The sequence below is a fragment of the Peromyscus leucopus genome, chromosome 23 (assembly GCF_004664715.2).
Source record: "Peromyscus leucopus breed LL Stock chromosome 23, UCI_PerLeu_2.1, whole genome shotgun sequence".
NCBI classification, from domain to species: Eukaryota; Metazoa; Chordata; class Mammalia; order Rodentia; family Cricetidae; genus Peromyscus; species Peromyscus leucopus.
The window spans coordinates 11,349,676-11,374,049 of record NC_051082.1 but is presented as its reverse complement, the minus strand read 5'-3'; the positions used below and the strand labels follow the sequence as shown (position 1 = coordinate 11,374,049).

The following is a 24,374-nucleotide window of genomic DNA, read 5'->3' as shown; positions in this document are numbered from 1 at the left end:
AGATTTAGTTACATGTGTGTCTGTGTGTGGATATGTGCACAAGAGTGCAGTACCCACAGAGGCCAGAGGAGGGCACCGGAGCCCCTTGGGCTGGAGTTACAGGCAAATGTGAGCCACTGTTGTGGATGCTGGGAACTGAACTCAGATCTGGATGAGGAGTATGTGCACTCGATTGCTGAGCCAATCTCCCCAGCTCCCCAAGATCCCCCCTTTACGTTCATCTTTCAACAGTATTAAAATAATACACACAACACAGCTCACGGCAGAGGCCGCTATAATCTACTGGTTCAGCAAAATCCATGAGTGCCAATTACAGTCCTTGTCAGACACTAGGCTTCTGCGTGTGTGGTGTGTGTGTGTGTGCTGCACACCTGCCACTGTGTCCTTTGCTCTTGGTGTCCCTGGTGAACAGTACAGTTTGCACTAAAGTACAAAGGACGCCTGGTGTGACACACTCAATGACAAGGGTTGGGGGGGAGGGAGCAGGAAAGAAAAGCCCTCCTGAGCAGAGGAGGGACGGCCATCCCTCACTGCAGCCTGCATGACCCTCTGAGCACACTGTGGGGCCGCGGCTCTGTCCAGCACCCTGCAGCGGTTGCCAGTGCTCAGGGTGGAAAGTTCCAAACCCCCCCCCCCCCACAGTTCCCTCTGCTTTCACCAGCCCCTGGGTCATCCTTTCCTTTGAGCCTTTCCAAGGCTGTCTGTCTGTCTGTCCCCTACTTCCTGGGCCTCTCCACCCTCAGGCCCACAGTCCTCAGCCCAGCCGACTTTACCAGGCTGAGCTGAGTTAGTCCCACATCCTCACCGATTAACCAGAACAGCTCTTACGGTGGACCACAGCACTTAGGGCCTACGCTCTATGCTGACTGGTACTTACCAGGCACAGCAGGGCCCATGAGGACAAGACACCCTACCGCTATCCCCTCGAGCTGCAGGAGCCCTTCCTGGAAGTTTTCCCACACATGCCCTGTCCTGCCTCCTTGGCACACCGTCACCACACATGCTCCACTGGGAACTACCTGCCTCCGTCCCTCTGCTCTTACCGGGAGGTCCACTCTACGGGTACAGGGACTCTTGGGGTCTTTTCTCACTGCGGTGTCCATAGTCTCCAGAGCTGTGCCTGGCACACTGCACATGCTCAGTGACTACTGGCTGAGTCAGGTGACCAGATCTGCCTCGGGAAGAGACACCTGCAGGTGGGCTACTCATCCCTCAGATGGCTAGAGGGAAGCACCTGGTTGTCCCTTTCCTGTGTCACCGGAGAGTGTCGCACAAAGCGTCCTTGTGCCCATCAGGTCAGGGCCAGCAAAGTCCTATGTGGATCCGAGGTGCACACTCACCTTCAGGCTCCTCTCCAGCCGGCTCCTCCTCACTCTCCTGCCCCGAGTCAGACTCAGAGTCAAAGTTCAGATAGTCACTTGTTGGCTTGGTTTTTGCTCTTGGGAGCTCAGTGTCCAAAGCGTCGTTGGCCCACGTGGCCACCTGGGTCCTCTTCTGGTGAATCGACAGGAACTCCTGGAACTCGGCATCTTCCTTCAGCTGTGGCAGTGCAGCCGGGTGGGAGGGGCAGGAAGAAGGTAGATGAGGCAGAGGTTTAGGAGGCTCAGATCTCCAGCCCGCCACCCTCTCGATGTTCACAGCCTTCCCTCGCCACCCGCACAACATTCACCTTCGCCAGGTCACTGGGCACCTTTTTCTTCTTGTCGTCCTGGAAGTGGAAGGCAGACAGGGTCACACCGATGACGGGGGGGAGGGAAGACCAAAGTGAACTACCCTGGGTGCACCCACCTTCCAAAACCATCCAAAAGATACTCCCAACTCCCTGCCAGCCAGAGACCACCCTGCCAACCCTGGGCACAGGGCTGGGGGCACCGCTTACGTACTTTTTTAGTGTCTGAGGGTACGGAGCCTTGAGACGGCTGCTTGGGCTGCCCTGGCTTCTGGGCATGTTTGCTCCAGGCTCGGGGTTTTGTTGGGTCTCCAAAGGACTTGCAGAATTCCACCTGCATGGGAAAGAGTGCTGTTTTCCACAGCTGCTGCGGTACCCAGGCACAAGTGTGCCCCCTTCAGCACCAGGAGCACGGTTTTCCCAGAATGCAGTGGTCACTGACTTGCTGAGTGCATTTAAAGCGAGAATCACCCAACCTAGACATCGTCCTCCAAGAGTCATCCTGGCCACTGCCATTTCCAGAGGACTAGCTAGCTCTGCCTCCCGTGCTCTCTGGTAGAAGGGGACAGCAAATGCTCCGGTCCCCTCTGCTCAGACCAAAAGGTTAGAGCAGAGATTGGGTGGCCCAGGAAGCAGGTGACGACAGAGCAGAGACAGAACTCAGGGCACATGGGGATTGGGAGTACACATTCACCTCCCAGGCTAACAAATGATGTCGGGGAGGTGGCGCCTGCCCGGCACAGGGCAGCAGGGGATGATGGCTGTCAGGGTGACTGCTTACCACGAGGCAGGCTCAGTCACAGCAGAAAACAAGTCCAGGGTAATAGGGACAACAGGATGACCACGGGAGTGTGGGAGAATGTCAGGGACCACGCATAAACGGATACATCCCTCAGCCCCGGCACCTCAGATACACTCTCAGAGGCAGCCTCGGGAGGACACTCCCATGAGCCACCCCCATACATTCCAAGCTATTATTGGTCAGCAAACCACTTTATCCCAGTGGCATCCCTGCAGAAGTAACTGTTTCTATCCATTCTACCATAATTATAACGTGTTCAGGGCACAAAGGTCAGATCATAGAAAAGAGTACTGTGAAATTTAAACGCTTTAATTCATCAGACACTCTGGAGAGGGCCCAGGGAATAGGTAGCAGACTCTCCGGGAATGATGCCTGGGCACCTGAAAGCTTGCGTAGCCCTGAGGTAAGGCAGGCTCTCTAGGGCAGGCGGGATGGGACTCCCTCAGACTCACTGTGATCCGGGACGTGTCAATAAAACTCCGGTTGAAATGGCTCAGGGCCGCCTGGGCCTCCTCCTCCAACTTGAAGCCTATAAAGCCGAACTTGCGGAACTTGCCATCTTTGGTGAACTTGAGGCTGCAGTCGGTCAGCGTGCCGAAGGCGGCAAATAGCTGCCGGAATCGCTCCTCCTTCATCTAGAGCAGAAGGGGCATCATGAGAGGAGCTGGGGGTCCCCAGAGCAAAGGGACAGAGGAGCTGGAAGCCCAGAGGTCCTGGAGGCTGACCTGAGATGAAAAGATGGCTATCTGCATGCACGTGTTTAGGGCGGCCAGGTCCCAGCTCAGAGCCGGATACCAGATGAGCACCCATAGGCAGGCTACTCACTTCTTTGGTGAGGAAATGAGACCCCAGGGCACCTCAAATGCTCTCCATCTTATCCTGTCCCCTGTGAAGACCATATCAACTACAGCATCCATCTGTGGCTGAGGCTTGTCCAAATAAACAGATAGATGAGGGAAACTGTATAAACGGTTACCAACCATGGGAGAGAATAATGGAGCCCATTAAAGATGCTCACACCCTGATGCCCAGCACCTGGGACTGCACTGTGGTACACTGCAAAGGGGGCGTATGTCGCCCTGGCTGGCCTCAAACTAGAGATCCACCTGCCTCCTTTCCCAGCCCCACAGGCATGCTCCACCACACCCAGGTATTTATTTCAAAAAGGGGTTTTCAGATGTGCTTAAAAATCTGATGATGAGCTGGGCGGTGGCGGCACACACCTTTAATCCCAGTGCTCAGGAGGCAGAGGCAGAGGCAGGCGGATCTCTGTGAGTTCAAGGCCAGCTTCCTGGTCTACAAGATCAAGTTCCAGGACAGGCTCCAAAGCTACACAGCAAAACCCTGTCTCAAAAATCCAAAAAGTGATGAAGCCAGGCATGGTGATGCGCACCTTTAATCCTAGCACTCTGGAGGCATAGGCAGGCAGATTTCTTTAGTCTCAGGCCACCCTGGTCTACATGTCAAGTTCCAGGCCAGCCAGGGCTACTAACCAGACCCTGTCTCAAAAAAAAAAAAAAAAAAAAAAAAAAAAAAAAAAAACCAAAGAATCCCAAGATGAAAGCTGGGTATGGTGAGGCAGAGGGAAGAGGACAGCAGGTTCAATCAAGGTCAGCCTGGCCAAACAAACTAAGATCCTGTTTTTCAAAAGACCCTTCAAAACTAAAATCCCAATGAGAGAGAGCATCCTGGATCTTCTGGTACTTCAACGCCATCAGTGAAGTAGGAGGCTCAGAGTGAGGAAGACTAGATGGGGTTGAAACGGTAGGGAAAGAATCAGAATCCTTCTGGACGGAGAAGGGTGGGTAACAGAAGTAGCCATGAGTCAGAGAAGGCAATGGCCAGCAGATGCTGAAGAAACCTAAGAAGATCGGCTGACAGCCAGGTCCAGCCTTGCAGCCCACAGCCATGATGCGGTCATGTCAAAAGGTTACACACTCCATGCCTGCTCCCAGTGTCTGACAACACCCTGACCTTAGGCTCCGTGACCTCGGGGAGACGATAAAAACAAAACACCAACAAAATACCAACATTGTTTCAACTACCTTACCAAGGAAGTAATGGGAAATTATCATGCTATACTATAATGTGGCTTTAAAAGTCCCACAGTGTAGGCAGCTGGCTCCTACCTTCCTCACACCAGCCTGATTTTCCTGTGGCTCTAGGGCATCGGTTCTCAACTTGTGGGTCGCGACCCCCCCATGGAAGGACGCGCATATCAGATCTTTACATTACAATTTATAACAGCAGCAAAATGACAGTTATGAAGTAACAACGAAATAATTTTATGGTTGGGGGGGTCAGCACAACATGAGGAACTGTGTTAAAGGGTCGCAGCATTAGAAAGGTTGAGAACCACTGGTCTAGGGGCATATGGCCCCGCCAACAGCCAAAATAAATTTATTTATGTATGTATGTACTTATTTGCCACATCATCTTGCTCTGTAACCCAGGCTGGCCTCGAACTTGCCACCCTCTGCCTCAGCCCACTGAAAGCTGTACAACGGGTGCGTGCCAACACGCTTGGCTTTGAAACGAGTCCGTAGCTGAGCCTGCTCTGTCATAGTGAAACCGTGTTTTAGTCTGCTTCCTGCTGTTGCCCGTACACAGCGAAACCAAACGCAACTTGGGGGAGGAAAACGGCTTATTTGGCTTAGGGGGTCCCAATCACAGTCTGTCATCCAGAGAAGAAGGCAAGGCACGAACTGAAGCAGAGACCATGGAGGAACTCTGCAGACTTATTTGCTCAACTAGAATTTTCATACAGCCCAGGAGCACTTGCTGAGGGGTGACACCACCCACAGTGGGCGGGGCCACGTCAGTCACTCCTCAATGTCTCACAGACTCGTCCACAGGGGCAACCCCTATGGAATCACTTCATCAGTTGAGGTTTCCTCTTCCTATGGGACTTCGGTTTGGGTTAAAGTTGACCAAAGTTAACCAGCACAACAAGGAGGGGTCCTCTGAGTGCCCATCTAGTCGCCTATCACCACATACGTGAGCCGGCTTCCTCCTTTACCCGGCATGGCACGCAGTTACCGAATGCCCGCCTGCGGGGTGCCAGGTTCTATGATCACGGCTGGGTTGCCCCGTCTCCACTGAAGGAGAAACCACTGAATGCCGTTCCCGCCACTCAGGTCCTCAGGGTCACTTTCCCATCCTGTTTCCCCCAATAGTCTCGGGAGTGGGAGGGAGAACCCACGTGGATCCACCCGGGTCAACAACTGCATCGAGGGGACCGGGGTCCGAGGCATAAGGTGGAGGCTGACATCTGCCTGCAGCCGGACTGTCGGGTTTGGAGCCAGGCACCCGAGGTGGCAATAATCCACAGCGATAATGATACCGATAAGAGTCACTCTCCCTGCTTTGCAGCGGTCAGAACAGGGTCCCACCCCGCGGGGTTCCGGACCTCCGTACTCCAGCACCAGACTTTAAACTCCATCCTTCGGCCTCGTTCTCCGGACCCCCGCCCTCCCTTCCGGACCCCCCCCCGGCTCCTGCTCACCCCATTAGGGAGGTTCTTCACGATCAGTCGCGACATGGCTCCCGGGCCCCCCTCGGTTCTGATCCCCGAACCCCGCGACGCCGACTTGCCACAACTTTCACGCCACCTCACTGGGCGCCGCCATCTTTGGCGAGTCACGTGGCCTCCGCCGGGTTTCCACCCGGAAGTGGGTGTGGCCTCCTTGGATCTTCTCCGGGGAAGTCACACCCTCAAGAGGGAGGGGGAGGGGGGGGGAGAACGCAGCGCTTGCATTCTGCGCAGGCGCAGTTTCTCCTCCGGGGCCTGGAGACGCCAATGCCCGGTAAGGCCGGCAGGGGGCGCTGGTGCCCAACGCTCGCAGGATGACCGACCCCCTGGGAAAGAGTAGAGATTTTTGCTTAAGAAAAACGTTTGTTGTTGTTGTTGTTGGCCGGACGGTGGTGACACACACAGCACTCCGGAGGCAGAGGCAGGCGGATCTCTGTGAGTCCGAGACCAGCCTGGGCTACAGAGCGAGTTCTCTGGCTGTTACACAGAAAAACCCTGTTTCGAAACAGCAAAAACCAAAACAAAACCTTTTTACAAATTCATTTATTTGTTTATTGTGCATATATAAATATATATGCATATATGAACATATAGTGTGTATGAACATGTTCATATATGAACATGTTTATATATACATATATATGTATATATATATGTATAGTGTGTGTGTGTGTGTGTGTGTGTGTGTGTGTGTGTGTATGAACATGTTCCAGGTTCACATGTGATGGCCAGAGGACAATTTGCAGGAGTTCACCTGGTGGGTCTCAGGGATAAATTGAGACCGTCAGGCTTGGCGGCAAGGGCCTTTAATCGACTGAGACATCTCACCAGCTCCCTTGCTTCCTTTTTAGGATAGAGAAACTGGAGGCTTAGAGAAACTGCCAGGCTCTGACTCAATGGCTGAACGTGCCCTGTGGATATTGGTATAAGGTGTGAGTGTTGGCGATAACCACCCTGTTTCGCGGGCAGGTGAACCGAGGACCTGATGAGTGGAACAGCTTGATTCAAGTCATGTAGGTTCTAAGTAGAAAGGCAGAGATGAGAACCCAGAGCCCCATAGTGCTTACCAAGGGCTTCAACTCCAACCTTATAGGCATCCAACAGATCTCTGGGGAGCTTTTAACCCCTCACCTGCCAGCCTGAGGGTTGAGTGCTTGGCCAGACTTGCCTCTGAGGGCCTTGTGCCTGCTGCAATTAGACGGGTTTTATCCAAGGGCCCAAGAGCGTCAGACTATTCAGTTCTTAACATGTTCTTAACATGCACTTTGGAATCTTTGCTGGATCTGCTCTTAGGAGGGGAAGGTTTTAGATGGAGACACCCGTTTTCTCTCCAGAAAGGGCAAATCTATTATCATTAGCCACACTGCCTCAGCCTGCACCCCAGATCTTCCCCCAAAGCCTTGGTGATTTTCTTCTAAAAGACATTTCACTCCACCTCCCCATATCCTTTGTTGTTACTGTTGGCGGCTTTATTAAGCTAGTGTTCACATGCCACACATTTACCCACTTAGCGTGTATGATTCTGGTTGGCAACATGGCTCTTAGGGTAAAAAGGAACTTGTGACCAAACCTGACAGCCTGAATTTTACTCCTCGGTCCCTCGTAGTGGGAGGAGAGAGCCAACGCCAGCAAGTTGTCCTCAGACCGCCCTCCACTGTGCATGTGATAGCACGCACCCCACCACACACTAAATAAATAAATAAAAAGTGTACCTCTTGATGGTCTTTAGTATGTTTACAGTCTCTCGATCCTCGTCACAACCAACCTCAGGACATTTTTATTGAAAAATGTTTTTCGTAGGATGTATTTTGATCATGGTTTCCCCTCCCCCACCCCTCCCAGATCCTTCCCACCTCCCCACCAACTCAACTCTCAGCCCTTTTTCGCTCTCTCTTTAGAAAGCAAACAGGCAAACAAACTAAAACCCCCAAACAAATTAGAATTGAAAAAAAAAACAAAAAAAAAAAACAAAAAAGACAAAACACAAGAAGCCAACACACACAAAACACCTTATAAACACAAAATCAGAAACCATTACACACAAGCACAGGACCAGGACACTTTCAACCCCTCTTACAGAAGGCCGGCACCTGTCCTCATTCTCTTCCCCTGGGAACCTAGAATCTACCTCTCTATGGACGTGTTCCCTTCCTGGCTCATTTCCCTTGGCATCTTGTTTTCAAGCTCCACCCATGTCCCTTCCCAAACGTTCTTTGTTCCATTTTCCCCCTGGCTAGTGTTAGATGCCTGACCCCAGTACGTTTGTGTGTCCAACCCTCAGCCGAAGGCATCTAGATGGATCCACTCCGTGACTATTGTGAAGTGTGTTGCTGAGGACATCTGTGTGCGTGTCTTCATGTGGACATGTGTTTTCATTTCTCCTGGGCACGGTCCTGGGGTGGGATTCCTGGGTCATACGTAACTCTCTTTAGGAACTCGTGAACAAATAGTTTTCCAAACTGTTTGCATCGTTATGTATCTCTTTAAAAAAAAATCGTTATTTATTATGTATACAGTCTTCTGCCTGGGCATATGCTTGGATGCCAGAAGAAGGCACCGGATCTCATTACAGATGGTTGTGAGCCACCCTGTGGATGCTGGGAATTGGACTCAGCACCTGTGGAAGAGCAGCCAGTGCTCTTAACCTCTGAGCCATCTCTCCAGCCCATCATTATGTATTTCTGAGGGTAGCATGTACAAATTCTCACTTCCTATTCTATGATTTTCATTTTTTTTTTAATTACACCTGTCCTGATTGGCTGTGCCTGATGCCTTGCTTTGGACCTCCCTGTTGGCTGGTGGAGGTAGCCATCTTTGTCTCCGAACCCAGCCCACTTCTGCTCTCCAAGACCAGCTCCAGCACACTGTCTGAACCGGCATCTTCCTTGCGGAAGTCCCAGGTGTAAGGATCTCGTGTGTCCATCAGACTGTGAGCCTGCAGAAGTCGCTGCTGGGGTTGGGGAGAAGGCTCCGACAGTAAAGTGCTGGCCCCATCAGGATGAGGACCCGAGTTAGCACCCAGGACCCATGGACGGATGCCCGCTGGGGTGGCTCCTGCTTGGAACTCCTGTGCTGGGGAGGTCGAAGGCAGAGATAGATGGATCTCTGGGGTTCTGTGGCCAGCCAATCTAGACTAATTAGTGAGCTCCAGGACAGAAGAGACCCGGCAAAAGGAGGTGGACCACTTTCCTGAGGATGACACTGGGGCTGTCCTCTGGCTTGTACACACATACACACACACACACACACACACACAGCATACATGTGCACACACACATGCACCACACACAAACATGTGTACACACACATACACATTCGGGAATTTTTAAAATCACATTCAGCTGATTTCTAATCTGTAGCCAGGCAGCCTGCTTGTCCCACGTTTTGCTTCCAAAGAGGCCTCATCAGACCCATCTTCCCGATGCGCGCCACCAGGAGCCAGGTGGAGTCATCAACAGCTGTTAATTGAATGCGAATTGCCGGCACAGCCCGGTATATTTCAGGCATCTGGGTGGTTTGTGAACGGAGCCAGGTGGCTATGTCTGGAGTGAAATTAGCAGGAGGCAGATGTGGTATTCCAAGGGATTCAACTGAAGATAATCTCCAGGGGGGTGAGCTAGAATGTGGGCGGTGTGGTGGGTCAGCATGGCCCCTCCTGAGAGATGCCCCTGTCCTGGTCCCCTGGGACCTGTGGAAAAGGGTCCTTGGTCATGTCACAAGGGATTGAAAAGTGAGGTCAGCTTAGGAGATCTGGGTGGCCCTAGATCTCTTGACAAGTGTCCTTGGGTGGAAAAATAGAGGCAGATATGGAGTGGATGTCACCTAAGCCTGGTAGCTCCAGAAACTGGACCAGGTGTGCAGAGAAGCCTTGAGAGGGGGCGTGCCTCTGAGGACAAATAATCTTAGGCTTCTCACTAGAGACCTGAGAGAGACAGCAACCTGGTCTGGCCTCCACAGGCACGGTATTTACATGTGCAAAACTACACACAGACACACATATGTACACCTTATTTACAATATAAGTAAGATGTTTTTAAAAGCAGGAGAAACAGCACACCCCAGAGCACAGGGCCCAGCAGTCCGCTCCCCCACAAATAGGTCTCTGAAGGGCAGTGGACAGGGCAGGACCGTGGCAGCTGGGGTGGTTTCCCAGGAGTTGTGGGGAGAGAGATGGGGTCACCGCCGAGCTACAGAGGGGGTATGTGGCTGCTTTAAATGCCATGTCCAGTCTGCCTGCTCCCCTCCATTTCCGCAATCCAACCAGAATCTGGGGGCTTGGTGACTGCTTGGCCCCTGTTCTATTGCTGTGGAGAGACACCGCGGCGACCAAGGCAACTCTGATAAAGAGAAAGCATTTAAGTGGTGCCTTGCCCACAGTTTCAGAGGCTTAGCCCATTATCATCATGGCAGGGAGCATGTGGCACACAAGCAGGTATGGTGACTGAGCGGTAGCTGAGAGCTACATCCTGATCTATGGGCAGAGAGAGAGAGAGAGAGAGACAGAGACAGAGACAGAGAGACAGAGAGAGAGACAGAGACAGAGACAGAGACAGAGAGACAGAGAGAGAGGAGAGATTGGGCCTGCCACGGGCTTTCGAAACCTCCATCTGCTCCCAGTGACATACCTCGGCAAGGACACAGCTTCTAATCCATCCACACAGTTTACCAGTTGGGGACTAAGCATGCGAATATATGAACCTATGGGGGCCATGTTCATCCAAACTCACATTGACCAAGGACAGGGGTATGCAGATGGGACGCAGGGCAGGGTGAAGGAGCATCGATGGTCGACTAGAGGACGGCCACAGGGAAACCTCTAAGATATACGGGAAGACAGAAGCCAACCAAGGACCAACGGCTGTCATGTCCACTGTCCTCCAAGTGCAGGGGCAGAGGACATGGAAACAGGGCATGCGCTGTCTTCGTTTGCCATGGCTGTGGAGGACCAGCCCCCACATTTATTTACCCCAGGGACTCTTGAGGAATGAGGAATACGAGACTTAGTTAGAAATAAAGAGGGGAGGGCTGGAGAGATGGCTCAGTGGTTAAGGGCACTGGCTGCTCTTCCAGAGGTCCTGAGTTCAGTTCCCAGCAACCACATGGTGGCTCACAACCATCTGTAATGAGATCTAGTGCCCTCTTCTGGCATGTGGGAATACATGCAAGCAGAACAATGTATACAAAATAAATAAATAAATCTTAACAATGTATACAAAATAGATAAATAAATCTTAAAAAAAAAGAAAGAAAGAAATAGGGGCTGGAGAGGTGGCTCAGAGGTTAAGAGCACTGGCTGATCTTCCAAAGCTCCTGAATTTAATTCCCAGCAACCACATGGTGGCTCACAACCATCTGTAATGAGATCTGGTGCCCTCTTCTGACCTGCAGGGATACATGCAGACAGAACATTGTATACATAATAAATAAATAAATCTAAAAAAAAAAAATAAAAAGGGGAGAGAAAAAGATAAAAAATACAGGATAGCCTTGGGTGGGCCTAGATCCTTATCCACCGGCCGAGAGGTTTATTACAAAGGGCTATTTATTACAATGCCAAGGGGCGGGGCAAAGGACCTCACCCTAGCTAGGTACAGCCAAGTGTTGACCCTTACAAACACCTGATACTCAGGCCCGTGGTCCAATCAACCTCCCATGCAGTCCTGCTGGGTACAGCCACGAGGAAACCTAGTGGGCTCCAACACATGGCAGTCTGGCATTTAGACAGCTACATCTCCTGGTTCTCTCCTCCTCCTCACAGGGCACTGCCTAGCTCAGTGTCTAGTGTTCCTTAGCTCCCATCTTGGTTCCTGCCTCCCTACATCTCACTGCATTCTTCTGCACACCTTGCCCTTTCTCCAGGGGAACTAATTTCAACTCAATCAACTCTGAGACCCTGTCTCCAAATAAGGTTCTCCCATGCGGCACTCAATGTTAGTTAGGAGGATCTCAATTCCTAAGTGTTTTCCAACCTTTTTTCACATTTTTTTTTTTGAGACAGGGTCTCTCTACATAGCCCTGGCTGTCCTAGAACTCACTAGGTAGACCAGGCTGGCCTAAAACTCACAGAGATCCACCTGCCTCTGCCTCCCAAGTGCTAGGATTAAAGGCGTGGGCGCCACCACCACCACCACCACCACCACCACCACCACCACCACCACCACCAGGTTTATAGTCAACCTTTAACAATGACATTAGCCACCAGGTGTGGTGGCACATACCCAGCATGCCCAGCACTCGGGAGGTAGAGGCAAGTAGATCTCTGAGTTTGAGGCCAGCCTGGTCTACACATCGAGTTCCAGGACAGTCAGGGCTGTGCAGAGAAACCCTGTCTCAAAAACCAACCAACAGCAATTGCAGCTTCTAGAAAGGGAACAGAGAAAGTGGTGTACAGGTGGAAGACATCTTTTAAAACGTATTTATTTATAATTATTATTTGTATGTGTGCAGGAGAATGTGAGTGCAGTACCCCTAGAGTCCAGAAGAGGGCACTGGATACCCTGTGAGTCACCAGATGTGGGTGCTGGGAACTAAACATGGCCCCCTGCAAGGTCAGCAAATACTCTTAATCACTAAACCATTGTTCTAGCCCCAAGAAGACATTGTGTAGTGATTTGTTATTTTGATTTTTTAAAAAATACCAAAACAACTACTGGCTGTTTTTAATTAATGACAGTGTTGACTACATGTTGATCTATCTATACTGAAATTAAGACAGAATCCAAGTCAGCACTGATGATCATGGAGGCCATCACCAGGGCATGGGGGCGGAGTGGGGCACACAAAAACAAAGATTGTCAACTTGGCCGGACTTAGGAGACACACATGGGGGGGGTATCTATGGTTTAATTGCCAAAAGACTCAATTAAGGATGGGAGACCCACAAAAGTGGGTAGCATCTTCCCAGGGACTGGGGTCCCAGCATCCATCTCTCTCTGCTTCCTGACTTCAGATGCGCTGAGGCCGGCCGCCTCATGGTCCTGCTGTTATGCCTTCCCCACCATGATGGACGGTACCCTCAAACTATGTGTCAAATAAACCTTCTGCTTCCCAGCCTGAAGTTGTGCCCATCAGGTCTTTTGTCTCACCACAAGAAAGCAAACGGATACATGGGTTGATGGATTTTTTTCCTTCAAGGGCAGAGAGTAGCTATTCTAGGTTTGGTGAGCTACACAGTCTCTGAGAAGGAGGCTCAATTCTGCTCCAAGGCAAGCAGGCAGCGAATTTACGCTGATGTGATGAGAACACATTGTGTGCAAGCCTGACCAAGCATTGAATCTTAACCACTAGAGCACCAGGGAGTATCACTTCTACAATACTTCTATTCAAAGGTTACACTGTATCCTATACATAAATACATCAGGCCCGGGGAGATGGCTTAGTGTGCAGAGCACTTGCTGCAGAAGTTTGAGAACCTGAGTTCGAATCCTCGAAACCCATCTGTAACCAGGCACAGTAGCAGCACGTGCCAATCGCCTCAGGAGAGATCTCCTGGAAGGGAAGCAACACATGGCCAGGGGACCTCGTCTCACACAAGGTGGACGACAAACCCTGAGATCGTCCTCTGAACTCCACGTGTGCCATGGCACACGCACACCCGCACACATGCGTGAGATTAAGAAAACGCAATTATTACATGTGAACTATTATTATTACTATTTTTTAAAATTTAAAACATGCCTTCAATTCTGGGGACAACTCAGGGTCACTGTGTGTCAAAGTCGTTCGTCGACTCGGCCCCATATTTGAACATACTGAAATGTCTTTAATGAGTGACAATGAGGGACTTGACCACACCCCCAAGACCCTGTCAGGATAGGCTGGCTCAGTCTTCATGAGGGAACTCTGGGGGCTCAGCCTTCAAGTAAAGGGCAGGCACAGGCGGCTCCCCAGGTCCCAGGTTCATAGACTTTGCTTTTATTATTTTTCATGAACTGCCATTATTAAAACACGCAACTAAATATAGCCTCCCCCAGAGACGGCTCAACTCGGAAAGGTGTTTTAAAGGCATTAAAAGAAAATGGAATGCTCTTTATGAATCCCATGTCCCCACGCTGGTCTGGGAAATATGGTTGCCACATGTCCGGAAGGCCGCTCTGTTCGTGGCCTTGAGTCCCCGTGCATTAATAAGCTTGCTCACCTTAGCTTTACTGTGCCCTTCTTACCCTCCTGCCTTCCGGTCTTGCCCCCTACCCCTTGCCCCCTTTTTCCTCTCCTACTAGCATTTTAAATTGGGGGTGGGGGGCGTCTGGACCCCCCCAGATTGGCTTCTCTGACAAGGCCTCTGGAATTAAAAACAAAAACAACCCCGGGTGGTCCAAGCGCGCAGGGGGGGGTGTGGTGTTGTTGGGGAGCGCAGCCACACTGGTTCAGGAATTAATTCGGGACCTCGAGGCACCAGAACCAGCCCCAAAGGGGCTGGCTCCCATCCAGGGAAAGGCAAACACTAAAGAGAGATTCTAGAAGGGTCTAGAGAAGTGGTTCTCAACCTGTGGGTCGTGGCCCCCGGTGGGGTGGGTGTGGTGGTGGGGTGTGTGTGTCAAACGACCCTTTCACAAGAGTCACCGAAGACCGAAGACCGTCAGAAAACACAGATATTTACATGATGATTCATAAATGGTAGCAGAACTGTAGTTATGAAGCAACCACGACAATCATGGTTGGGTCGGGGTCACCACAACACGAAGAAACTGCATTAAAGGCCCAGCGTCAGGGAGGTTGAGGACCGCCGCTCTGGAAGATGGAGAAAGGGATTTCACACGAGCTCTCGGTTTCCTGTGTTAGTTGCTGTCTGTCCCAATGAATGGGACGGACCACCAGGAACCCGGGAGGGGCTGCCGAGCCCCCTTGGGATGGCTAATATTATTTGAAACTGTTATTTAGCCTGTGGTGTGTGTGTGTGTGTTGTGTCTGTACGCACATGTAGAGGCCAGAGATGGATGTCCGTGTTCTCCTGAATCTCTCTCTGCCTTGTTTTTGAGACAGGGCCTTTCATTGGATCCAGGGGCACCTTCAGCCAGGATAGCTAGCCAGGCAGCTCCAGGGTGTCCTTGTCCCCCTCCCCCACAACCCTCCCAGGGCTGGGATTAGGGACTCACTCGGCCAGCTTTTGCCATGAGTTCTGAGGACTGCAAGTTCTGTTTGCATAGCCAGAGCTTTACTATCCAAGCAGCCTCCCTTCTCTGTGAAGGTCCCGACTCCCGCTCTTAAGATAACAGGTGTCACTCAAATATCCAGTGAGCATCTCTCTCTCTCTCCTCCTCTCTCTCTCTCTCTCTGTCTGTCTCTCTCCCCGAGACAGGGTTTCTCTGTGTAGTTTTGATTCCTGTCCTGGATCTCCTCTGTAGACCAGGCTAGCCTCGAACTCACAGAGATCTGCCTGGCCCTGAGATTAAGGGCATGATGGCCCTGGTGCTGGGATTAAGGGCGTGAGCCACCGCTGAGCATCTCCTTTTTCGACAACCACATCCCACCTTCCCTCCAGCCACACACTCACCAGGAGAGGAGCAGAGAGGAGCCTGACCCGGCATCAAATTCCATCTCGGGTACTTTCTGCTGTGTGACCTTGGATAAGTCAGTCCACCCTCCCTGAAAACTTCATCTCTCATTTGTAAAACAAGACTTTTACTAACACCCACATTTTCAGGGCAGGGTGTGTGCACGTGGGGATCAGAGGGAATGTATTCACACCGGTTATATCGCAAGGCCAACAGCAGTAACCACAAAACTGTATTGTGATGCGTTGCTTATAGAGACTAACTCTCCCTAGCCTCACAGTAACCCAGGGATAGCCGTGCAATTATGGAGGACACAATGGGAGCACAGAGAGGTAAAGCGATTTGCCTGAGCTTGCCCAGCTAGGAGCATTGGTCAGAGCTGTAACACCGGAGTCCCACCCACCACGCCGTCAGTAGTTGCTCACGATTCGGCCCCAGAAGCTCCCTGTTGTACCGGCTGGGTCTGGATTTCTGTCTCCTTTCCTCTCTGCCACCCCATGGCTTGCCCTGACTCGCGAGGCTCTCGGTTAGGAAAGCTGCCTGCAATGCCACGCCGCTGCCAGCAGAGGGAGCGAGAGGACCGCGGAGTAGCGCAAACCACTCCCGCTTTCTGGCTGGAACCATCCAGACCAACAAACACAGGGCACGCTTGGTTACAGTTGGCTGGTAAATACTCCTGCAAACACGAATAGATTTGAACACCGAGCAACTGAAAGAAGCCAGAGAGCCGGCCGGTTGGGGATGGGCAGGATTTGTCATGGGATGGGCCACCAAGGGCGTGAAGGTACTCTGACGGAGGCATGGTCCCCGGAGGTGTGTGGGCATGGTAAAGGAACATCAGGAGAGCCGGGGCAATCAGGACCCGCAATGTGCAGTTCGCAGTAGGCCGAGAAGCACTTCTTCAGTTCCCCTGGGGGCAAGCACCCTCGCAGATGTGAATTTATGGGTCTTAAGTTGGGAAAAATTTCAGGAATGGCCCCAGTGGGTCTTCGTGGCATCGCTTGTATCCTAAGAGGGAGAAATGAGAAACATAGAGAAGGCCAAGCAAAGACAGGGTCAGACTTCAAGATGGCAAGGGGCGGGCCCATAAGCGGAGGAAGGCTAGGAATATCCCACAAGTGGAAAACCGGAAGCGGTTCTCAATCTGTGGGTCGAGACCCCTTGGGCAGGGCAGTCCAATGACTCTTTCACGGGGGTTGCCTAAGACCACCGGATATTTACACAGATATTTACACTGCGATTCATAATAGTAGCAAAATTAGAGTTATGAAGTAATACATCACTGTGGGCTTAACTTTGGGGCTTTAAAGGACATGCTTCTAAAGGTGTGTGTGTGTGTGTGTGTGTGTGTGTGTGTGTGTGTGTGTGTGTGTGTGGTTTCACATATCTGATCGCAGGCTTCAATTCTGAACGTGGGGAAAGCTGGGTCACTGTGCCCTGTGAGTCAGGAGTCCCATCCTCAAGGAACCTCCCGGCCATCTTCATCCTGTCCATATGCCTCAGAAGCAAGAGAGACCTCAGGATGACAGAGTATTTGATTACTCTGTAGCGGGCTTCAGGCTGCCATCTAAAGCAACAGCAGCAGCCCAAGGCCAGTCATACAGTCAGAAGAGTGGATGGAGGCCACGGAGCTGTTTTCACCTATGCTGGCAACCCTACCTTTGCCCTCCAAGCTGTGTTACCCCAGGAATGATGCTTAACCTCTCTGTGCAGGTTAAACTTCTTCTCCCTGGACCAGGACAGCACCGGAGGAGGCTTTGTGGCTCCCATAGGAAGCTGCCTTGGCCGTTCTTCATCTTCATAAATTCAGATGTATTCTGCGTCCCCAGGAAGGAGGCAGCCCGAGGCACCAGGGACCGAGTGACTGAGACTCACTGTGTGATTTCTGGGCCGCCAAAGGCTCCTCCTGGCACCAGGGACCTGGTCGGTCCTAGCGGAGTCTGCAGATGAAGAGCAGGCTCTGCCTATGAGACCTGGATACTCTGGGCAGATGCCTGGCGGGACTGGAAAGAATCTGAAGAGAAACAGTGAGAAGGTAGTTTAGAGACATGGTCTCATCCCAGCACGAAGCGGTGGCCTGTTCCTACTGAGGGATGGAGAGAGGGAAGGACAGGAGACAGGGGGAACGCATGAGCAGGGCAGCGAGGAGACGCTTGGGACTGCTGGATTCAGAAGAACGGATAGTGCTAGATCCTGTCTGGCAGGCGCTGTGATGACCCCCGACCCATCACCTCTCCCTTCCTGAACTTGCCTGTCAGGGTCCCCTTGGCCAAATCCATGTGGAGACAGACTCAGGGAGATGGGCCATGGTGTGTCCAGTCAGTGCTCACGGGAGAGCAGAAGCAGAGAGGAAGCTGGGTAGGCAGGGACCTCAGGCTGCACATTGTCATCTGCCCTCTGGGGGCTCAGATGCGCCCTGGGGGCTCTGAGCTATCTGTAGGGTCAGTGCCCAGCTCTTGGGTCAAGCAGGGACAAACGATCGGCTTGCTGTCGTGTCTTTGTGGCCAGGACTCTGGCCTCTGAGCTCCTGAGAGAGGGGAATGAATGAAGCCTGGGGAGGGCGGGGGGTCGCTGGGAAGGTGGTCTGACTTCTCAGTGTCTCCCAGGGAGCCCAGGCTTGCAGGAGAGCCCGGCTCCTCCATCAGAGCCTGCGTGGCCCAGGGAATTCGGGAAGGCTCATAACAGAATGTTGGCTTTCTGGGGGTTCAAAATCCAGGCGGTAAATTTAGAAGCTGCGTGGCCATGGATAGTCACCCACCCTCTCTGATCTGCTCTGAAGAGCTAGCCCAGTACTCTGTGCCCTGAGACACCACAGTGTCGTCTCGTAGAGGCGAACCTCCACTCTCGGTCTTAGGTTTCAACCGTGTCTTGGCCACCATTCAGCTGCGTGACCTGGGGGGGGGGAGACACTCCATCTCTCTGAGCCTCAGTTCGCTCATCTCATTAGGAAAGTAGACCGCCTGCCTTGGTTATTTGTTGAGCGGTGCTCTTTCCAAAGAAGCGCTGGGGGGCGAATTCCCGACACCTGTAATGTGACCTTTTTTGGAAATAGAGGGGGGGTCAAATTAAGACGGTGTCTCCGTGCGGCTTATGATTACATGGTGCTTTTCTAAGAAGCTGGGAGTAGTCAATCACAGAGAACACGGGGTCAACAGAGCACCAACTGCAAGGACTCTCCCCTGCAAGACACCAGGCTCAGAGGCCAGGCAGCCAGAGACACCCCCACCCCCGCTCCTCCCTGCATCCGTCAGTTCCTCCCAATGGCCGCCAGAGGGCGCCAGCCCCAGAGCCCTGCAGTACCTCCCTGTAACCGCCAAGGGGCGCACAGCTCTGTGCTTGCCTTTAGCCTGCACTCCAGGTCGTTTTAAACCACACCGACTTTGCATGTAACAGAAGCCACAGTAAGATATTCAACCTCAAACCAGGGCTCATTGCTCCTGCGTGTGCGTGGGTGACAATGCATACGGCACCGGTTGCCTGGGCCTGTTTCCTATTTAGCTCAGATGTCCATCTTTGTACAGACTCATGTCGACTCCCCCTGTCCGTGGCTGGGCTCCTAGGGGAAGCCTCCCAGAATAGAAACTGATCCACCTGAGGCTGGGCATACCCAGAGAGGCTGAGTGACTTGTCTAACATCACGTGGCTGGCAAAGAGCAGAGCCAGGACTTGCACCCAGGACTGTGATGTCCAAACTTGGCCTTTTGCGCTCCACTGCGCTCCACATGTGGGGTGAGCCTGAGGCCTGGGTTGGGGTGAGGTACCCAGCCCAGAGGGCATGAGAGAGACCAGTCCAGTTCGCCTCCTTCCCATGCTGTCTCAGGCCCCGGAGACTCTGGCTCCTCACACATACACAGCTGCCAGGGATCAAAGCCCTCTCCAAGATGTATTTGCTGTGACTTCCAAACAGACGGGTGTTAGCATGTAGCTAAGAGAAACATCGGGAGGACACAGCGTACAAAAGCCGAAGGGCCTTTAAAGTCCTGGTGATTGATGGGCCCCGCTTTGCTCTCAGGCGCTCTGGGGGCTGGAGTGGAAGAGGTGAGAAGCCCAAAGCTCTCGGAGAGCAGGGCCGAGCCGCTGGCCACCGAGGGAACACCTCCCACGGCCTGATCCATCTCTCCTGCTTGCGTCCTGAGACGCAAGCTATGTCCGGGCTATGAGCCACAGACCAGCATCGGTACAGAAAAATATAAACCCCTCTTGCCTGTTACCAGGTTGTGCCAAGTGATCAAGCAGGTCACTTCATCTGTGTCGTATCTGGAAGCCACGCCCCCTGATGAGAGCGGAGGGTTCAGAACGGGCTGCCAGGGACGCTGGGCTCTGCTCTGTGCTCCTGGAATGCTGACGGACCAAGAAGTGGAAAAGTCCGTTGTGGCGGCGGTACATGCTTTTTAATCACAGCTCTGGGGAGGCTGAGGCAGGAGGATTGCCAGCGTGGGCAAGCCTGGGCTATATAATGAGACTCTGCACTCAGACTGGAGACTCTGACTTGGCTGGGGGTGGGGGGCATGGTTGTTGTTGGTGGTGTAGAGCAAGCCTAGATCTGACTTGAACCATTGATGGCTTTGTGAACCCCTGCTTGGCCCTGATTCTCCAGTTTCAACTTCATGTAGCCCAGGATAGCTTCAAACTTGTTATGTAGCCAAGGATGTCCTTGAACTTCCCAATATTCCTTCCTCCACTGCTTGAATGCTGGGATTGATTCCAGGCATGCTCACTGAGCTTAAGTAGTGCTGGGAAGCAAATCTGGCTTTGTGGGTGCTAGACAGGAACCATAACAAGTCAGCTATACTCCCAGCCTTCTTTTCTTTCTTCCCCTTCCTTCCTTCCTTCCTTCCTTCCTTCCTTCCTTCCTTCCTTCCTTCCATGTCTCTGTTTCTCACCTTGTGCATGTGTTCCTCAACACTCACATAGAAATCAGAAGACAACTAGTAAGAGTCAGCTTGCTCCTTCAAAAGCAGAAGATTTATTTTAAATTATGTATGTGTGTCTGCACACCTGAGTGTGGGTACCCACAGTGGCCAGTAGAGGGCCTCAGATTCATGTGGAGCTGGGGTTACAGGTGGTTGTGAGCCACCATGTGGATGCTGGGAACTGAACTCAACTCCTCTGCAAGAGCAGCCAGTGCGCTTGATCACTGAGCCATCTCTCCAGCCCTGGTTCTTTTCTACTACCATGTGGGTCCTGGAATCAAAATCAGGTCATCATGCTTGGTGGCATGATGACTCACTGACCCATCTTGCCAGCCTCTCTTTACTTTTTTTAAAAGCAGCCTGGCCTCAAATCTCAATCCTCCTGCCTAAGCTTCCCAAGTGCTAGGAATATTATGGGGCATTAGGCCCAGCAAGTTTCAAACTATCAACTGGAGATTTTTTTTTTTCCTAACCCTGCTCACGAGTCTTGGGGAAACTGAAGACAGGTTGTTTCTAGTGAGAGGCCAATTGGGGCACCTATGGGTTGTGGGTCTCTTTGCTTTTCCATTCCCAAGGCTCCTGGGTTCCTGTGATGTTGGGGCTTTGGCTGGGGAAATAGAAACAAAGGCAGCAGGTACTCCAAGGCTGCGGTGAATATTCCAACATCTGCTGGAGGAAGAAGTAGAGAAAGTTACCTGCAAGTCTGCACAAACCTGGTTTACAGTAATAAAGAGTCATGAGCTGTGCATGGTAGCACAGACCTGTAACTCCAGCACTCCAGGAGGGGAGATCATGAGCTACAGCCTAGCCTGGATTATATAGCAAACTCCTCTTAACAGCATGAGAGAGTGAGGATTCTGGGATGGAGTTTAGACAGCAGAGTGCTTGCCTTACAATGCACAAAGCCCTGGGTTCCATGCCTATCTCCAGCCTGGAGTGCATGATGTGCTTCCCAAAGGCACTGAATCCAAAGCCTCACATTATACACTGAACACGTCCCCCTTCCCCTCCTGCCCCATTCTTGACCCTCACTTGATTCCTTCCTTCTTTCCTCCCTCCCTTCCTCTTTCTTTCTTTCTTTCTTTTTCTTTCTTTCTTTCTTTCTTTCTTTCTTTCTTTCTCTTCTCCTTCTTCTTCTTCTTCTTCTTCTTCTTCTTCTTCTTCTTCTTCTTCTTCTTCTTCTTCTTCTTCTTCTTCTTCTTCTTCTTCTTCGACATGGTTTCACTGTGTAGCCCTGGCTGTCCTGGAACTTTCTTTGTAGATCAGGGTGGCCTTGAACTCAGAGATCCACCTGCCCCTGCCTCCTAAGTGCTGGAATTAAAGGTATATGCCACAATGCCTGGCTCCTCATTTGATTTTTTAAATTTTATTTTAAGAATTTCTTTTTCCTTTTTCTTTTTTTAAGATTTATTTTATTTATCATGTATACAGTGTTCTGCCTGCATGTATCCCTGCAGATCAGAAGAGGACATCAGATCTCATTACAGATGGTTGTGAGCCACCATGTGGTTGCTGGGAATTGAACTCAGGACCTCTGGAAGAGCAGCCAGTGCTCTTAACCTCTGAGCCATCTCTCCAGCCCCTCATCTGATTTTTAAGAACACATAGTGGCTTTGGGTGTCCTCCCCAATGGCTATCATGGTCCTCCCCAATGGCTGTCTATTCCTTTGAGACGGCGACTCTCTCAGAAACTGGAAATTGCATTTTCTCAACTGGACTAGAGATCAGCAAGCCTCAGCGATCCTCCCTTCTCTGTCCCACTTGGAGCTGGGGTTATAGGCCTGTGTAGGACAGCTGATTGGTTATATGGGTGCTGGGATTCGAACCCTGGTCCATCATGACTATGGAGCAAATGCTCTTAACCTCTGTGCCAGGTCTCCAGAAGTCAGGTATCTCCTTCCACAATGTGGGTTCCAGGGACTGAACTCCGGTCTTTGGGCTTGGTAGAGCGTGCCTTTATCTGTTGGGCTATCTCGCTGGCTCCTTGTTTATGTGTCTGAAGGACTTGGTTCTTGGTGGCTGAGACAAGGCTTGAGTGAGTGTGGTACTCACGCTGTGGTTCAGCCAGGAGTGGAAAAGGATGCGACTATGTAACATTGTTCATGTCCTGGTCCTCCATGAACCACAGTGGATCTCTGAGGGGGATGATTCCTGGCCTGTGGCAGGCCTGGAGACATGGCTCAGCAGCTCAGAGCACTTGCTGCTCTTCCAGAGGACCCATTTCAGGTCCCAGCACCCACGTCGGGAGACGCACTCCTGTCTGTAACTCCAGCTCTGTGTGTGTGGGGGGGATCTGACACCCTCTTCTGGTCTCTGTGGGATCCCGCCCCTAAACAAAAGTAAACATATTTTTAAAAATACCCAGTGTGTGGCAATATTGTGATCAGTCTTTGTAAGCCTATGTCCCAGAATACCAAGCTGGGTTTTCATTATGTAATTTTCCTGCTGACCAGAGTGAATACAATGTAGCAAGACAATTAGGAAGTAAGGCATTTTGGGTAATTCCCTTATTTTAATGTAATTTAACTGTAGCTTCTATACTTTTGGGGAACAGTGCTGGGGTGGAATGTGAAGACTTTGCAAGTGACCCACTACTGAGCTATGCCTCCAGCCTCATATTTTTAATTTTCTGTTGATTTGAGACAGTCTTGTGTACCCCAGGATGGCCTCCAACTCACTGGATAGCTGAGGATGACCTTCAACTCCCGAGTCTCCTGCCTCCACCTGCCAAAGTGTCAGGATGACAAGTGTGTAACCCCATGCCCAGATTTTCATTTAATTTTTAATAATGTCCATGTTTGATAAATAACCCATGGGATTCCTGGCTACTTGGCCCTATGCTTGTAAGTGGAGAGCATCACGGCAGTGGGAAGGAGGGTGTGGAGGTAAGAGCTTTATGCTTGATGGGAAGCAGGGAGGGAGGAGCCAGAGAGGGAGAGGGGTGTGTGTGTGTGTGTGTGTGTTATATGTGTATGTCCTGTATGGTGCATTTATATATGTGTTGTGTGGTATGTGTATGTTACGTGTGGGTGTATGTATGTTGGTACGTGTGTTATGTATTATGAACATGACAAGATTCCTCCAAGGACCCATCCCCAGTGACCTACAGCCTCACCTCCTAAAGTCTCCCCAGACCTTCCAAAATAGTGCCAGCACCTAGAACCAACCCCCAACACATGAGCTTTGGGTGGGGTGCACTTCATAACTAGGTTGTAGCACCAGCACCCTTCTTCTCTACATAAATAGCTTACGTCTTTGAGAAAGATATATCTGAGTATGTACATTAGTATTTGGCTCAACTTTTAAGATTCTTTTGTATAAAAAAAATGTGTTAGGGATGGAGAAGATGGCTCAGTGGTTAAGAGCTCTGACTACTCTTGCAGAGGACCTGAGTTCGGTTCCCAGCACCCACATGGAAGCTCACAACCATGTGTAACTCCATTTCCAGGGGATCCAATGCCCTCTTCTGGCCTCCCCAGGCACTAGACATGTACATGGTGCACAGACATATGTGCGTGTGTATGTATGTGTGTGTGTGTGTGTGTATGTGTGTGTGTGTATATATGTATATATATGGGTATCATATATATGCATATATATTTGTCCATATATGTATGGACTAAACACTCATTTGCATAAAAATAAATAAATAAAAATTTACAAAACAATATATTAATTGTCCAAAATAGAGGAAAAACCTCTTTAAATTTTTATTTATTGTTTTTGTGTATGTGTGAGCATTTGTGCACATTCATGCATAGATGTCAGAACAACTGACACGTGGGTTCTGGGATTGTGTCACTGGGCTCGACCATCTTGCTGTTAGAAGAGAACCCTGTTTCCAGCAGAGAAGTGCCCACAGATGCCCTGCATCAGCAGAGGAGATAGGGAAGTGTTTCTCCCTGCTCAGGCCCAGCCATCCCCTCCCTGCCCTGAGGATCAACCCCAGGGCCTTGCACATGGC

General features: G+C 51.2%; 1 protein-coding gene across 1 annotated transcript in view; it reads right to left on the bottom strand.

Annotated features, from left to right (window-relative positions):
• Positions 1-6,130, bottom strand: part of Rbm19 (RNA binding motif protein 19) — an 86,491-nt gene extending 80,361 nt beyond the window's left edge. The window contains exons 1-5 of the mRNA XM_028878789.2: positions 5,977-6,130; positions 2,924-3,106; positions 1,884-2,003; positions 1,670-1,708; positions 1,341-1,539 (exon numbers count right to left, since the gene is read on the bottom strand). Of these exons, the coding sequence (XP_028734622.1) occupies positions 1,341-1,539; positions 1,670-1,708; positions 1,884-2,003; positions 2,924-3,106; positions 5,977-6,012 (577 nt within the window). The 5' untranslated portion in view covers positions 6,013-6,130. The remainder of the gene's footprint in view (positions 1-1,340; positions 1,540-1,669; positions 1,709-1,883; positions 2,004-2,923; positions 3,107-5,976) is intronic.
• Between the last annotated feature and the right edge of the window lie 18,244 nt (positions 6,131-24,374).